This window comes from Chelmon rostratus, chromosome 10 (genome assembly GCF_017976325.1).
Source record: "Chelmon rostratus isolate fCheRos1 chromosome 10, fCheRos1.pri, whole genome shotgun sequence".
NCBI lineage: Eukaryota > Metazoa > Chordata > Actinopteri > Chaetodontiformes > Chaetodontidae > Chelmon > Chelmon rostratus.
The window spans coordinates 25,126,020-25,142,164 of NC_055667.1; the positions used below are offsets into that span (position 1 = coordinate 25,126,020).

General features: G+C 43.1%; 1 protein-coding gene across 1 annotated transcript; it reads left to right on the forward strand.

The window, feature by feature from the left end:
• The first annotated feature begins 783 nt into the window (after positions 1-783).
• Positions 784-15,897, forward strand: ada (adenosine deaminase). The gene is made up of 11 exons (XM_041946474.1): positions 784-937; positions 4,297-4,358; positions 4,994-5,116; positions 6,846-6,989; positions 7,095-7,210; positions 8,890-9,014; positions 12,452-12,523; positions 13,090-13,191; positions 13,434-13,501; positions 13,605-13,734; positions 14,890-15,897. Exons 1-11 carry the CDS (start codon positions 794-796, stop codon positions 14,992-14,994), a joined length of 1,191 nt encoding a protein of 396 aa, XP_041802408.1. The 5' UTR covers positions 784-793; the 3' UTR covers positions 14,995-15,897.
• The last annotated feature ends 248 nt before the right edge of the window (positions 15,898-16,145 follow it).

A 16,145-nucleotide genomic window follows, 5' to 3' on the forward strand; every position in this document is an offset into this window, starting at 1 on the left:
ATCAATTGTCTGCCCATTGACTAATCGATTGGACTCATGCAGCTCCATACTTATGTTCAGGGATTGAGAGGTCAAACTCCCTGCTAGAGCTCTTATAAACAAACAAATGCAATATGTGACTTATGAACATCTCTTGTATTTTACGTCCAAACAGAAGGAATGCATCACTTTCTGCATCACTTCACATTGCTGGTCCTGTAGTCTCCAGGAAGCCGTTAAAGCGGAAGCGGTTAAAGAGCTGCAAAGAGTAAACATTTCCTCCAGCGTTTATAATTCAGTCAGCATGTCTTCCAAACACCAGCGCATCCTTTGAGCAGAGGATTTGTGCTTTTCAGAGGGCAGGAGGCGTTCAGAGCCTTCTGGGTAATCAGGAACGACCTTAAATGTGCCTCTGTGGAATCCCCCCTGCTGCCACCTCAGGTCCGTTTCAGCATTCCTCTCAGTCATTCAGTTATTACAGAATGGCTGTTATTTCTTGCAGCCCGGCTGCAGACCGCTTCAATAAACACTGCCGTTTGCTTCGTTGTGTAACGGTTTGCCATAATTAATTAGCCCGGCGGTAAAGCTCTCATCACATGGGTGCAAAGCTGCTGCCATACAGGGCCGTTAATCCTTCTACCTACTGTCAGTCTGCATGCGTTAATGCACAGTGAAGCCGCAGCCTGCTGCTCTGCGCGCTCGTGCAGCGCGACCTCTCACTTCGTTGCACAGGAAGAGCACTTGGCGGTGCTCTTTTTTTTTTTTTTTTTTTTTTTTTTTTGCAGTTGACCGAACAAAGGCGTGTCCCGGAGTCATGCATATAATAGCCAGACGAGCTGCGATAGGCTTTGGCTCCCCAGTCCTCAGCTCCCCGTGCATCAGCAGACTCACCGGCAGCCGCAGCCTCTGTACGATGGCCCAGCTGTCCTCTGACCAGGTGGCATTCAACAAGCCGAAGGTACGTTACGAGCCGGCGCGCTGCGGGGCGAGCGTTGGTGATTGGAATGGAAAGGTGCTGAGTTTTCCCGGTTTTACGCAGTGAGAGCGTAAACCGTAAGAATTGTAAGAGTCCCAGTGACAAGAAGAGGAATGGTTGAAAATATAAAGCAAGAATTCAGCTGTAAAAAAAAAAATATGATTAGACTCCCGTTATTTAGGCCCTGCCGCTATCTCAGTGTGTGTGAATGTGTAAAACAAAGAGCAGTTTGACATGTGACTACGCGGCTTTAAGCAGGACTTAACGCCTTTGTTGTGTTTTTTTTTAAGTTATCCACGCTGCCATAGTACAAAGAGCATATTATGGATTGTGACCCTGAACCCTGCTTTTTAACTTGCAGGCTTATCAGTGTATGATTGTGGCATGAAGGAATTCCCCTTTAATTCATGTGACTGAGCTTCTCTTCACTGCAAAAGAAACACTTGTATTTGCCTGATTTCTTGGTGACAGTTGTTTTATTTGCTCATGGAGACACCTGACTTGCATAGCAAAGGCTTGAAGTGGAATGGCCCTTTAACTGTCAGCGGCTTTGGCATGCACATCAGGCACACAGGCATGAAATGTATACTCACCAGTGCCCTTTGGAGTCTCTGTGCTGGCTGAGCTTGCGCCCGCTCGGCCTGGTAGCTGACGGCTGATAAGAAGCGACGAAATGACTCAGTGACAGTTGAGTGGAAAGACACACACACTCACACAGACACACACATATATGGGCCCTGTTGCCACGCTGTCACACAGTGTGTGAATGTGTGTGTGTGTGTGTTTTTCAGAGATCATGAACTGTAAAAGAAGGGGTGTCTGGGAGTGCCAGCTGCTTGCAGAGATAATCTCATTAAATATTAATTTGCTGTTGTAGGATTGATACCACTCGTGGGGGTTATTGTCTGTTGCAGCAGCCTTCACCTGTTCACCATCTCTGCTTCATATATGCTGACATCAGTCAAGCAGCTGCAGGGTTATTACACTGTGTGCTCACGTGGAGCTAGCCATTATTTTAACTACTGTTTAGCCTCACTGAACATTTCAAATCAACCATATACACTTAACTGTGCTTGAGATTTGACAAACTACATGTCATTTCTTAAACATGTGCAACTCACTGCTTTGCACTGCTGCACAACTGTTCCCCTTAATATAAATAGTGTCATCTTAAATGTTTTGGTCCATAAAATAATGAAAAATGTGCATCAGAATCAAATATAAAAATAAAAATATTAATTTCACAGCGACGTAAAACAGAACAGCTGTAAATGGCTGCAGATGAGAAAGCAGCGTGTGCGAACGACAAGCACAGACATGATTTAAAACCTGAGCTGGATGTGGGATAAAATGCTGTATTGAATGAGTCACAACGGTTAAGTGTCGAGTGTTGCTTCGCTGATCTGCTGATTCAAATAAGGATAAATTCCACTGACTTACGTAACCGACCAAAATGTACAAACTGCAGCAAGTTGTGTGCGTCCTGGAAGAATTGTCACGGGGTTTCCTGAACTCGCCGATGGGTTGAGCAGCTGTTCTCTGTCTGAAGAGCTCTGATGCTCCAGGAAAGAAAGGAAAGAAAATAGATGTAAATAAAAGAGAAACTTTTTCTTGTAAACATTTGGGTGGAAACATCAGATCCCGAGATCTTTTGTTTTCTTTGTCACAGATGGACGCAGCTGTGCAGCGAGTACATGCTTTTACTCTCTATTAAAGTAGCTGACGAGGGAGCAGCCAGTCAGAATCAGACCTGCAGCTTTATTTTCATTCACACTGGAAGTGAAATTTGCCTCTTAAAGGGAGCTTTAGTCCAGAGTGTACTCTACACGATCTGTTCCTTTGAGTCAGGATGATTATGAAGGCTTTCTGTTCAGGTTTGACTTGAAACTCATGAAGCCTGTCAGTGCTGAAGTTGTTTTGAGGCATCTGACATTTGACCAAAGAAATTTGTTCATATAAAAACACTGAGCTGAAGCTGTGATGAACAGAAATCATTTTAGAAACTCTAAATATCATTTAAGATAAAGGCAAACTTCATTTATTCTAATACACAGAATATTCCTGCACCCTGATATATTATTATTTTTATCCACTGTCACTGTTATAAAGTGAAAATATGAAGCATTTTCCTCCAGAAAATCCCCCCAGAGTGACTTTTGCCATATTCCCAAATTCCTCCTTTGACAGATGTTTTCTTCCTCTTCTCTCGGATGAAGCTCATGACCACAGCTGCTCATGAGCTCATCCACTGTTTCCTTAAACTTTATGGATCCATCAGAGTTTTATGACATTTCAACTGGTGGACATTTAACTGTGCTTTTACATCAATAATTTGTTATTACTATATAATAATGAAGCCAACGTAAATAAACCTCCTTCTTTTTTTAGCTATTTATGAAGAGTTACACACTGACCAAAGAAAGTTGAGTTAATGAGCTTCATCAGGTCTGTGTGAGTGTGGGCTGATCAGGTTTTATTGACGGTAACCAAACATCCCACCACCTGTCATCAGATTTTGAGTAACTAGTGCTGTTCTGTAAAGCTGCAGCTAACCATGATTTCCATTACTGATGAATTAATCCATGACAGAAAAGAGCTGCGAGTACTCATATTTAATAAATGATTGGCATTTTGCTTGAAAAAGACTAAGAAATCGATTAAAAGCAGCAGAAAAGCAGAAAATCATCACATTCAAAGAGCCGGAACCAGAGAAAGATTGGTGGCTTTGCCTGAAAAGTGACTCAAAGGATTAGCCCATCATCGGTATAGTTGCCAATTAATATTTCATAATTGGCTGATTGATTAATTGACTAATTATTTCAGCTCAACTGTTCTGACACTGGCAGAAAAGAAGAAGAAGAATATTATCTAGAACAAGAAAAGATAAAACTGGAACATGTGAAAATCCAAGCTGCTTCTTTTGTTGCACATTAGGAGCTTTAATTTAGGGCTGATTTTCGTCATCATCATCACTCCCAACCAGTAATGAGGATAAAATGCCTGAAATTTAATTCTCTCCCTGACTGATGGGCGTCGTTTAGGCTGGGATGCATGATTTATCTGTGTCATCTGCCAGAATAAATCACAGCTCTCAGTGCTGGAAGGGGACACGACCCTCCTCTGGCACCCCTGGCCTTTTCACCATGCTTTGCCCAGTCATGCGTTCTGCATTCATGATGGGCCGCAGCCAAAGCATTGAACTTCAGCACCTCCACCAGCACCAGTTCTCCTCTTCCTCTGACACACAGTCTCAGACTCGGATACACGGCCATCTGTTGGAAATTAATCACTTTTGATTGACTGATTAATTATTTATTTCCGTGTATCTTCCTCATCCACAGGTTGAGCTACATGTTCACCTCGATGGAGCCATCAGGGTGCAGACTATTCTCGACGTTGCCAAGTAAGTTAGTTTACTCTGCATTTAATTAGAATTCTTCAATATTGACTGTAGACTTTATGTGTTTGTGCAGAGATTCAGACGCACATGTTTACACAGTTAACACCTCATTGTTCCTCTGTGTGGTTTGAAACACCACCTTATTACATATTACACAACATATATGACAGGATGCCGATTGGTCCAAACCACTGTTCATCCACAAGCATATAGCTTGAGGCCTGGCGAGATGGATCTCATGATCTTGTGAATCCAGCTGCCTTGCCAGAGAGATGAGAGCGGTGCAAGTGAACCAAAACATTAAAGTTTTGGACCATAAAACCAAAATAATGTGCAGGAAGGTGCTAAAATGCTCTGCAGAGTCTCTGTGGGTTCGTCACTATGAGCGACTCCTTCGTGTTTCCATCCGACTCATTGGTGATGTAAAAATAAGATAAAAACAGCTTTATCTCTCAAATATTGGGATCAGACTCCTGACATGGTTTCAGGGGCTCCTTTTGTTAGTTTTCTCATTAATAATTCAGTTATCAAGTCAGCAGCTCAGGCCTCAACACGCCACACACAGTTTGGGTTCAAATGACACAAAGTACTCATTTAAATTTCAACCCGGTTTCTTTTTCTTCCTCTCCTCCTTCCAGGAGACGCGGCATCCCTCTGCCAGCCAACACCATGGAGGAGATGACGCAGATTATTATCATGGAAAAGCCCGCCACCCTCACCAAGTTCCTGGGCAAGTTCGCGGAGTACATGCACGTGGTGGCGTAAGTGCTGACATGTCTTGACATGTCGCCTTTAATGCCTCAGTTTCATGATTACCAAAGGTGTTTTTCTCAGTGGGCAGGTGTCAGGAGAGCAAAGAGCAAAGCTGGAGTGATGAAAAGTCAGGGTCCACCTCATTAGCGTCACAGGAATGTTACTTCAGTGAGGGTCAGAGTCCGGTCATGTGGTTTGTTATCACACATATGCAGTTAAGTTATACAATCGTGATGCATTCTGTCGAGGCGTGCAGTATAGCTTGTGATTAGTGGTAGTGGGATGTAACACACTGCTGATAAAACGTTGTAATTCTGTCGCACGTTGGTGGGGGAGTTGATTTTAAATGCCAGACATGCAGAACAGGAACACATCACTATCCAGATCAAGTGTCACCTTGGCAACCAAACTAAGAGCACAGTAAATTTGTTCAGGGAGCCTTTCCGGTGTCACTTGCTCTTATATTTAGCCTTCCAGTGACAGGGCTGAGCTGTTAGTAAAAGCCCAAATACAGTCTTTTAGATACTCAACAGCAGTGAAAGTTTTCAACAATGCAGGTCTGTAGTGGCCGGGCTGCAGCGCAGTTGTGCTGAATGGACCCTTCTATATCAAGGCTCTTGAAAGCCTTCTGTGCAGTATGGCTTCAACAACATAGGGAACTTGCTAGCTGAGTTCAGATCATGCAGAGTTGCTGTATGGGCCTAGTGGTGGGGGGCCATGGGAGGGGAACAACAGGCATTCAGACCTGTGCATTCACTTTCATTGTAAATGCTGGAAGCAGTGTTGTTCGTGTCCGTCACGTGATGTGAGGTGGAGTCCAAAGGAGAGAGGAAAAAATGGAGCTCTTATATTTTCACAACACTTCTCTGTATTGTCATGCAGCACAGCCATACAGGCGGGACAGACCAAAACACTGCAGGTGTATAATGTGTGATGAAGAGTTTTTGGGCGTGGAGGGGGACTTTATGAATAAGCAAGGCCCTTCCCAGCATTACTAATACTTTAATTCTTCAGGTTCAACCAGCTCTCTAAAGCAGAAATATATTCAGATTCACTGTCACATAAGATAAAGAAAAACAGCAAATCTTAACATTTTCAAAGATAAAGCAAAGGACTGTTAATGCAGTTATTAATTCTCTGATGGATCAATCAAATAACTGACAAATCGTTGCCTCTTAGCCAATATGGTTTTTATACACACGTTTCATTCTGGAAGACTGAACCGTGAGGTGTTTGTGTTCAGATCAACAGCGCCGAAGGACACCTGTGACAGTCAGCATATTTCTTTTAAATTCACCACTTAGTAGAAACAGCATATTACGATTAAACAGTTTACTTCACTGTACTTCTGCTTCCTGCTGCGATGCAAATAAAGTCACACCACCCTCCCCTCAGCAATAGTTTTCATACAGACATATTTTCTTATATATATATATATCCTAAAGTGGAAAATAATGGAAAATAATTTGAGTAAATAACATGAAACATCTGGTCAAATAATACATCTGAAGCCTGAAAGTCAGCCATCACTATGTTGTGATGTGCAGGAGATGTTTGGGTTAAATCAACCTGAACACCTCTGTAAAACTTGTGTAAATGCTTCTATTGCTCATTTTGAAAGCATCGTAGTTGAGATGATGGATTAGCAGTGGTTAATGGTTTTATTTGTACAGCATGAATAAGAGGTCGTCAGAGATTCAACGGCATTCGTTTTGTGTTATTTTTGTTGTTTTTCAGTGGAGACAGAGAGGCCATAAAGAGGATAGCCTATGAGTTTGTGGAGGACAAAGCCAAGGAGGGAGTGATTTATGTTGAGGTCCGATACAGCCCACATTTCCTGGCCAACTCTGAAGTGGAGCCCATACCATGGAACCAGAAAGAGTGAGTCTTTATTTGAATAGCTGCAGCCTTTGGTGAAACCCGTGTTGTGCTTTCATGGTGGGAAATATTAAGTTTGGCTCACTGCATCGCGTTTTCTTCCCTCAGAGGTGACCTGAGCCCAGACGAGGTGGTGCGCCTGGTTAACGAGGGCCTCAACGAGGGGGAGAGGGCTTTCAATATCAAAGCCAGGTCCATTCTATGCTGCATGCGCAACATGCCAAGTAATGAACTGTTCATGCTTCTGTCTGCCCAAACAGCCTTGTGAGATAAGGTTCCTTATTGTGTTGTCTTCTGTGTGTGAGTCAAAGCTCTGCCTCAGTTATGATTATCAGATCACCACAGACGGACACAGTGCACTCAGGAAAACTTTAGAAATCCATATTCGTCGTCTTGTTACCGATGCTACATAATGTTGCTATCCAGTGAAAACCATTTACCTTCAAATTCATTTCATTTTGAATGTTTCACATGTTTTCTCTTGGCTTTTTAAGCCAAAAAAAACATTTAACAAGACTCAGAGTCTGCAGCCGTGTTACCAGCTCTGTGAGGCTGTACTTAGGCACAGTGATGCTTTGAGCTAAATGCCAACAGGCTGATGTTTTGCACTTAATCCAGTATTTCTCAGCCTGGCCCATATTTCAGTGTATTGTAGGTGTAAATGACTAACAGGTAAAACATTTTTTTTGTCCAGTTGGTCATCTCAGCCAGCAGGCGTGAAACTGGCTGCAACCCAAACTAACCCTTTAAAACACCAAAGTCACACAATAAAATAAACATTTTTTTGGGGCAGCGGGAGACCAGCAGCTCACATGTTCTGCAAGGTAAAATGAATGTTTTTGTCAAAGGGGTCTGGTGTCTTTGAAGAGTTCCCCATTGGAAAGAGCTGTCTGTGGGGACCCTTTTCATAATGTTGTCAGACACCCTGAAACTATCAGTGGCAAAAACAAGCACTTTTAGTGGACGTACTTTGACGGGCACATTTGCCCCCAAAGATTACGTAGCAGCGATTCCAGCCTGTTTTACAGCTGCAGGCTGGAGCCACCAATTGGACCAGTTCCCAAAATACCATAGTTATCCTTCAGCACGCTAACACGTTACAAGGTACAGCAGAGGCAGTTGGGGAAGTTTAGTTTAGTCTAGTTTTGTATGTATTTGGTCGTGAATTGGACAAATTATACCTTTGATCTGATGATGGCACTAGATGAAAAGTCAGGGGATCATTAAGGTCATTCATATTCATCCTGTGGGGGCCGCGCACGTATGTACAAACTTTCATTGCAATCTATGCAAGAGTTGTTGAGACGGACTCATATTGCCATTCCTAAAGCTATGCTACCTGCATGTCCAAACACCCACTGAATTGTCTGAAAAAAGCATTGTCACAAAGCTCAAACCAGCACTGTGTTCAGATGATGTTTTGGAGATACGTGGTTTTCACAGGACAGTGCTAATATGATATATTAGTACTATTAGCAGTAGTTGGAGTTGCACCGGTCTCTATGTACAGCCTGTAAGCCGTACCAGAGCAGATTCTGTATCAGCACTGATGTGTCTGCTCCGTTCTCTTCATGCAGCTGTTTCCTGTCTAACCCAACAGCCAAGTGCAATTTATAGCTGACAGCCTGTATTTTACGCTGCATACTTCCTGAACTTATTCAGGATATCTGATTTTCTCATTATAGATGAGACAATAAAGTTCAGGAAGACATGATGTTCTGTAAGCTGTAGGGTAACTGTATGCTTTATACGCTGTCTTGCAGTAGATTGATGCAGATGGATGCAGCATGATGCTCCAACTGCATCAACGTTGAACGTTTCATCGACACATAATCTGCATGTGTGCGTTTGAGTGAGCAGGACCAAACTGCGTAGTAATATGTGTGCACTGTAAATTCCCCAGGCTGGTCCATGGATGTCGTGCAGCTATGTAAGAAATACTGCCACGAGGGGGTGGTCGCCATCGATCTGGCAGGCGATGAGTTGCTCAACAGTGAAGCCAATCCAGATCACAGGAAAGCCTATGAGGTGAGCATGTTGAGCCGTTAACATAATCCCAGCAGACAGTGTCAGCGTCAGACAGACAGCGTGGAAGCATGCGGGAGATTAAAAAGATGGGGGCTTTTATGGGTCTTTGTACTGTTTTATAGACTTAATTTACAGCCACACATACTGCTGCAATAACCCGTCCTGCAGCATCAGCGAAAACGGTAACGATACCCAAGGTCAGCGAAACGACAGTGTTGTTTTTCTTCTGAGTGTTTTTCGACCTTGAAGGTGTTTTTGAGAAAGCTGTGGTTTCTTACACAGTTTAACAAGCTGCCGGAGGAAAACTGCAGATAAAGACATTGACTGCTTACTTTGACACTAGCACAGTGAGCTTAATTTTTATTTCTAATGCATCATTTTGAGGTTGTAAAAAGATTTCAGAGTCACAGAGTCCAGGTTGCACCAGCAACTTTCAGGAATCCTGAGAAAGAATTTGAAGTTCTGTGTTGAGAGTACAGAGAGGACGCTGCTCTGTTACTCATACAAGCAGCTTAGGCTCCAGGGATGACAGCTACTGGATCGATGCTTTTGTACAAACATTCATGGTCCCCAGAGGATGACGTCTGTCCGTATTTTGGTGATACCCTGGATTTTAATGTAGCACCACCAGCAGGTCAAAATTATTGCTTATCTAGTGAAATATCTACTAAACATCTAAGAGAACATTTCCATAACGATGTGTATGCATGACTTTTGTCACTTTTTCTCCGGGGCCACCATGAAATATCTCGACAACAGCCAGCTTTGGTGAGCTCTTAACGTTTCATCTCGCACCATCATCAGGCCAATTTTTAAACTTGTCCAATACTTTGGCTTTTGACCAAATACCTGTAACTCTAAAGACATTCTCATCAGTCTCTGCTGTACTTTGTTTTGTCCTAATTAGGTAATGTTAGCATGCTAACATGCTAAATGGTGGGGAACATACACCTATTCTGCAGCAGCGTGTTAGCATTCTCATTGTGAGCATCTCATGGCTGTGATTAGCAATGCTGAAGTTAGCATTTGGCTCAAGCAAGCCTCACAGAGCCACTGGCATGTTTTAGTCGAGTGTGGACGGAGCGCTCTGTCCGTGAAATATCTTGACAGCTATTGGATGGATTGCAAACAAATTCGGTACAGACACTCTTAGTCTGATGTACACCAATCAGTGCAATCATTAGCGCTACTATGAGGTTGACATTGATGGCCTTGAGTAAAAAAAATGCAAATAAATTCATAAGAAACTGCAACAGCATTGTGGTTCATCACAATTTTTCAATGAGTAAGTGTGCTGGATGCAGATAGGAGGCCACGCCCTCTACCATGAAAACAAAGGGAAATGAAAGGGACTGCTCAGGTAAAAAAAAAAAGGAAAAGGTTTTCTGCAAACTGCAACAAGCCTCGGCAATGTGCCAACTTTAAGTGTACCCACCCACTCAGAGGGAGGGGGACAGAAGAGGACAGAGCACAAATCAATCCCATGCTATCAAAAAGCCAAACAAATAATGATGTTGTCCTGTTGCAAGCGTTCCTGTCTACAGATCAGTAAAACACTGCAGCTCGTGTGTGTGTTTATATGCTAAGATGTGGGTGGAGGTAATGATGGTGACTCATATCTCCTCTCAGCAGAATGAATAAAAATTATTCGCATAGCTAAGGAATACAATTAAGCAATATATGTTTAATAAACTGTCACTTTTAATGTATTTAGAAAGCAGCCCAGCTCATGATAAACCAGCTCAAATCCATCCAAACCCTTTTCACTCCGCGCAGCGACACCCAAAACTGTCCAATCGTGAAACTCTGGTGATGCATCATTTCCCAGATCTGTTTGGATCTGACAGCCTAAATATAACTGTCAGGTTAGGCAGGTGTGCTCTCTGTTACCATGGAGATGTAACTGTTAGAATTTGGGCAACAGTTTAACTTTTCTGCATAGATTTCTTTGTCAGAGAAATGTCTCTATCTGTACCCAGTACAGTCTGAGAGTAAATCCTAACAGTCTCAAACCAATTTCCTCTTAAACTCTGTTTAAAAAATCTGTTTTTTTTTAACCAGCATTTATTGATTAATTTAGAGAATGCCAAAGTAAGTAATCAATTTTGCCTGTCAGACCATTATGAATATGGTAGATTAATCAGGTAATACACTACAGGGCTGGCCGTGGATCAGGTCTCACCTGAAATTAATTACATGCAGGGACACGGGATGGATGGAGGTGACTGAAGGGGGACAGTTCGTCACATTTCGGCTCATGTATTTTATAAATTCTTGAGTCAGATGTGAAAATGAAAAGTGATGGAAGTTAATTGTCCTCATAGACTTCTTGTTACGGGTTATTTGCTTAAAGTGTATTTCAATCATTCAATCAACTAGCTCCCGGTTGCTAGAGCCATGATTATACTAGCATTGAGCTTTGTTACCGTGGCAACAATAAGCACCAGCTAACGCCACAAACTACCAAGAGAACGCTCAGGGCTTACAGAGCTGTTGTTTGAATGTGACAGCTCTCCAATCAGCTTGCAGTAACAGTGCAGAGGTGCAAAGGTGGGCAGTAAACATCAAATCAGGCTTCAGGGCATGAGTCTGATGCCTCGCAGTCACTCATACCTGAGAGAGAGTCACACCTGAGTGGCTTCCAATAGAGCGTAAATACGAAGGTTTACTGCCTCAATTTGAGATGAATTGATTAGATGTTGGTGGTCAGAGGTCAAAGGTCAAGGTCACCGTGAGCCCACGTCAGTCCCATTCTCGGGAACGCGATGTCTCAGGGAATTTCTTCAAATTTGGCATTCACTTTGGCTAAAGGATGAATTTACTGAATTTTGGCAGTCGAAGGTTGGTTGGCGGGGGGCATTCGGCCATGAGGCGCTAATTCTAGTTTTATTTTTCCGTGTGTGATATCTGGTTTTATTGTTATTAACTCCAGTCTATTATGCGGAGGTGAGTTTTCACTACTCAGTGCTGAGAGGTTTTGAAATCCTTTCAAGCTGAATCGATATCAATGAAAGAAATGGAAATGTGCTTCAATTATTAACGAGAAGCAGAACTCACAGAGCAGAGTCCACATTAATGATATTGAGGGTTATCTTCAAAGCTACATGACCTCTGGATACAGACATGCCGATTAAGCAAGCCACAGATGGCGTGTCCAAGGTTGAGAATGCTAAATTGAAAACAGTGAGATGTCTGTTTGTAGACATGCAGCAAAAACATCCAACGCATCCTTTGTCTAACTGTGTATCCAGTGGAGAACGCTGTTTTCACCCCGCAGCAGCATCGTTTTGCCTCTGAAACCAAGCAAGCGTGCACAAAAACCCGTCCGAATGCTAAAAGACGCCTCGGTAGACGCTGCAGCGTCGCAGATGTGAAAGCCAGATGTTCGGCTGTGCTGCTTGGTTGCTGATGTGCTCCTGGATTGATTTTGTTGACAGGAAGCTGTGCGTTGCGGGGTCCACAGGACGGTTCATGCAGGCGAGGTGGGGCCGCCGTCTGTTGTGAAGGAGGTAAGCTGTTCAACAATAACCTGAGACATTTTTGAGCGGGGTGTTGGCGTCATCTGAGAACTCGCCGTTCTCAGCGTGCAGCTCAGTGGAACTTGTAGCTGCAGCTAAACAAAACAATCAAGTACTAACAATAGTAATGAGCAAACCAGCTACTGGAGGCAGAGAGCCAAAAGAAACCAAAAAGACAGAGTTTCATGTTTGTTGTTGAGGGTCAGTGGAAGGGCAGAAGCGCTGAGAGGCTCTTTAAATCCCAGTGGACTGCACATTTTTATTTCAGTCATTTCTATCAATGACATTTTTGACTTTTTGTGTCCATCTCAGCTGCTATGTGTCAAAACCTTCCCTGTAAGGGTTAGGGTTAGGGTTGAGTATGTCTCACTAGACGGTGGCGGCCGTAAGTGACCAGGAACCCATCCTTCAAAGTGACAGCTCAGCTATGCCACAACAGTTGAGAGTGTGTCTCTAGAAATAGCCTGCAGATTCTGCTGACGAGTGCCACATGGAGGATTTTTTTTGTAGTTTAAAACCTTTCGCATCCACCTCCTGACCCCTGTCTGATATTTTAGGCTGTAGAAGTGCTCAAAGCTGAGCGGGTTGGACATGGTTACAGAACCCTGGAGGACCAGGTGCTGTACAAAAAGCTGCTGGCTCAGAACATGCACTTTGAGGTAAGAAACCATCCAGGATTCTCACCATTTTCGCTCATTTCGCACTGCTGATTTTAGTAACTGCAGATAGAAAGCAGGATCAGGTAATCATAGTGGTGCGGTTGACTGACACAGTGACAGTAGCTACCAGTAGAACGCAGTGATATGCTGACCCCTGGTGGAGGCTGAAGTACCACAGCTGGAAGAAGAAGACGCTTCGGTTAGCAGGTGTCTCAGGGCTGCCTGTGCTGTTCTGCCTGCAGGTGTGTCCTATTTCCAGTAAGCTGACAGGTGCCTGCGACCCGGACTTCAGCAAGCATCCTGCCGTCACGTGAGCTGCGTTTGTCGTACATGATAGTCTCGCAATTAACCTGCGTTATAGATTTTAGCACTCCATTCACTTTTGCTTGGATTTCATCATTTCCTTCGTGCAGGTTCATGAAGGACAAGGCTAACTACTCCCTGAATACAGATGATCCTCTGATCTTCAACTCAAACCTGGACCTCGACTACAGCACCGCGCTCAAATACATGGGATTCACTGAGGAGGAATTCAAACGACTGGTGAGATCAAACGCATGAATAATTACAGCCACGGTCCACAGGATGAAGGCGGCTGAATATGGTTTGAAATGATAGCATGGGGTGTGGACGCCCTGCGCATAGCGATGGCTTTCCCAGCTGAGGCTGGAACAAAAGCTTGCATAACTGAGGCGCTCCGCTGCACACTGGAAAGCCTCAGATCCTTTTGATAATTCCAATTTAAACAACCTGTGAAGAAAGTTTGCACATGGATTGAGTTTCCAAGAAGTTAAATCATTAAATAAATAGTTTAGCATTTTGGAAAATGTGGTAATTCTGAATCATTTAATATGCTTTTAACTTCCTGTGATTGGCAGCTGAGCTGACAACAAGGCTCAGTTACCAGTCGCCCAAAGCTATAGTGATTCAGTTTAGTCAGGTCAAAGAGTTTTTGCTTATATATGTACTGAACACCCCCAGAAGACAGATTTTCTTACCTTTAAACTGAAGGTAAAGGTTGTTCTGGCTAAGCTAAGCTAACCGGCTGTAGGCTAATGTTATAGAGCCATATTTACCACACAAACACGAGAGTGATGCTGCCTTCAAATGGAGCTCCTGAGATTGTGGTTAGAACATCGGAAGCCGACACGACGTGCTTGGTGCTCCAGTGGTCATGATGTCACCGCTGCTAGGCAGCGGCAACACGGACGCCGACAGACTCCGCACTGTCACTGTTCACTTCTTTCCAAGGAACTTTGACTGATTTCTAAGATAAATTCACAAAGAAAAAAAATCTAATTACAATCTATTAACTTATCATCCACCTCAGTCATTTCTGAATACATCCGTAAACATGTCACGACTCGTGAACTGTCAGAAAATTCCCACTTCCGAGGTTCCGAGAATCCCACCAGGTAAACAAGACAACACTTGAGGCAGCGTGATATCAATATTTTCATCTAACTCTTGACAAAGTAAAGAAGCACATTTCCCAAATTGCTGACCTCTCGTCACAGGAGGGCACTGAGTTGGTTGCAGTCTGCAGCCTCACCACTAGATGCCACTAAATCCCACACACTGGTCCTTCGAAAGAGAACTCGTTCACTATCCGGAAACCCACTAAAGATAGATACTTTATTCATCTCCTAAGAGAAATTTGACTAAATGTGAATCTTACTGACTTCTTTTGTCTTTTAGAACATCAGGTCTGCAGAGTCATGCTTCCTGCCCGAGGACGAGAAGAAAGAGCTCCTCCAAAGACTGTACGAGGCCTACGGGATGATGCAGAGCACAGCCTTTTAAACCCGACGAGGAAGTCTGAGGAGGAAACTACCCCAAGGACAAACTACTCTGCATCTCCCCATCCGACACAATGGCTTTTCTTTTTCCTCATTTGTAACCAGACATAAAGTCAATGGAAAAATATATCTAGCATGCTGGTTCTCATATGGCTGATGCCTCCACATCACATACCTGTTTATCACCGGCTTGTGTTTTGTCAGTACTCCGTCATCGTACTTGGACACTTTTAACACTTAAGTTTGCCGTGCAGTTCCAGAGGACATCATGGGGCTCTTCAAGGCAACAAAATATGAGCATGCAAGTGTTTATGAAGTAGATTTTGTTCTATGAAAAACTCTAGATAGAATCTTCATCTTGTGTTTACATCCTGTTGTCATAAACAGAATCAGGGAAGCTTTTCATGCACAATGCACAATAAGCCCGTTACCTTTAACACTTTGCCAGCTTGTAAGGGAAGGATAAGGGATGTTATTTGTTGTTAGTATTCTGTCATCACTGAAACATCATGGTGTCCTGTACATCTTTGGGGGAAAGGATGTGGTGAACGAGACCTGAAAGGTGCAAGAACCTACTACCTGTGGGGAAAATATGGTTTACTGTGAACATCTGTTGTTTAAGGCTGAAGCAAGGGACTGCAGGATGCATCAGCTAAAACAGCTCGATTCCACAAGTCTTAGATTACACCACTAGGTGGCACTACACTGTCACCTACGGGGACAAACCACAGTAGACTTAAAGTGGATCTGCATTTCATGATCATTCTCCATTCTTTTGATGTATTTATTTAAAAAATTTTTTTTTTTCATTTGACTAAATAAAAAAAAGCACTTCCATTTATGACAGACATATTTATGACTTAGGAAAATCACCTTTGAACATAATAAAAGCTATTATTGAAATCTTTCTGTGTGTCAACCTACTTCTTTATGCTGATAATCCACAGCCACTTCTATATATCTTCATTATAATATGAAGTCACCTTACAACAGAGCGTCTCAAGTATTAACTATTAAAGAGGACACGAAGAGAGACTGCTAAAGACACAGCTTTACAGCTAAACTGCTCTGTCATCCTCTGTTTTACTGTATAAAGAGATAAATGAGAACACTGGGTGCAAATGTAAGCACCGGCTTCCTGTGGCCACGCTAATG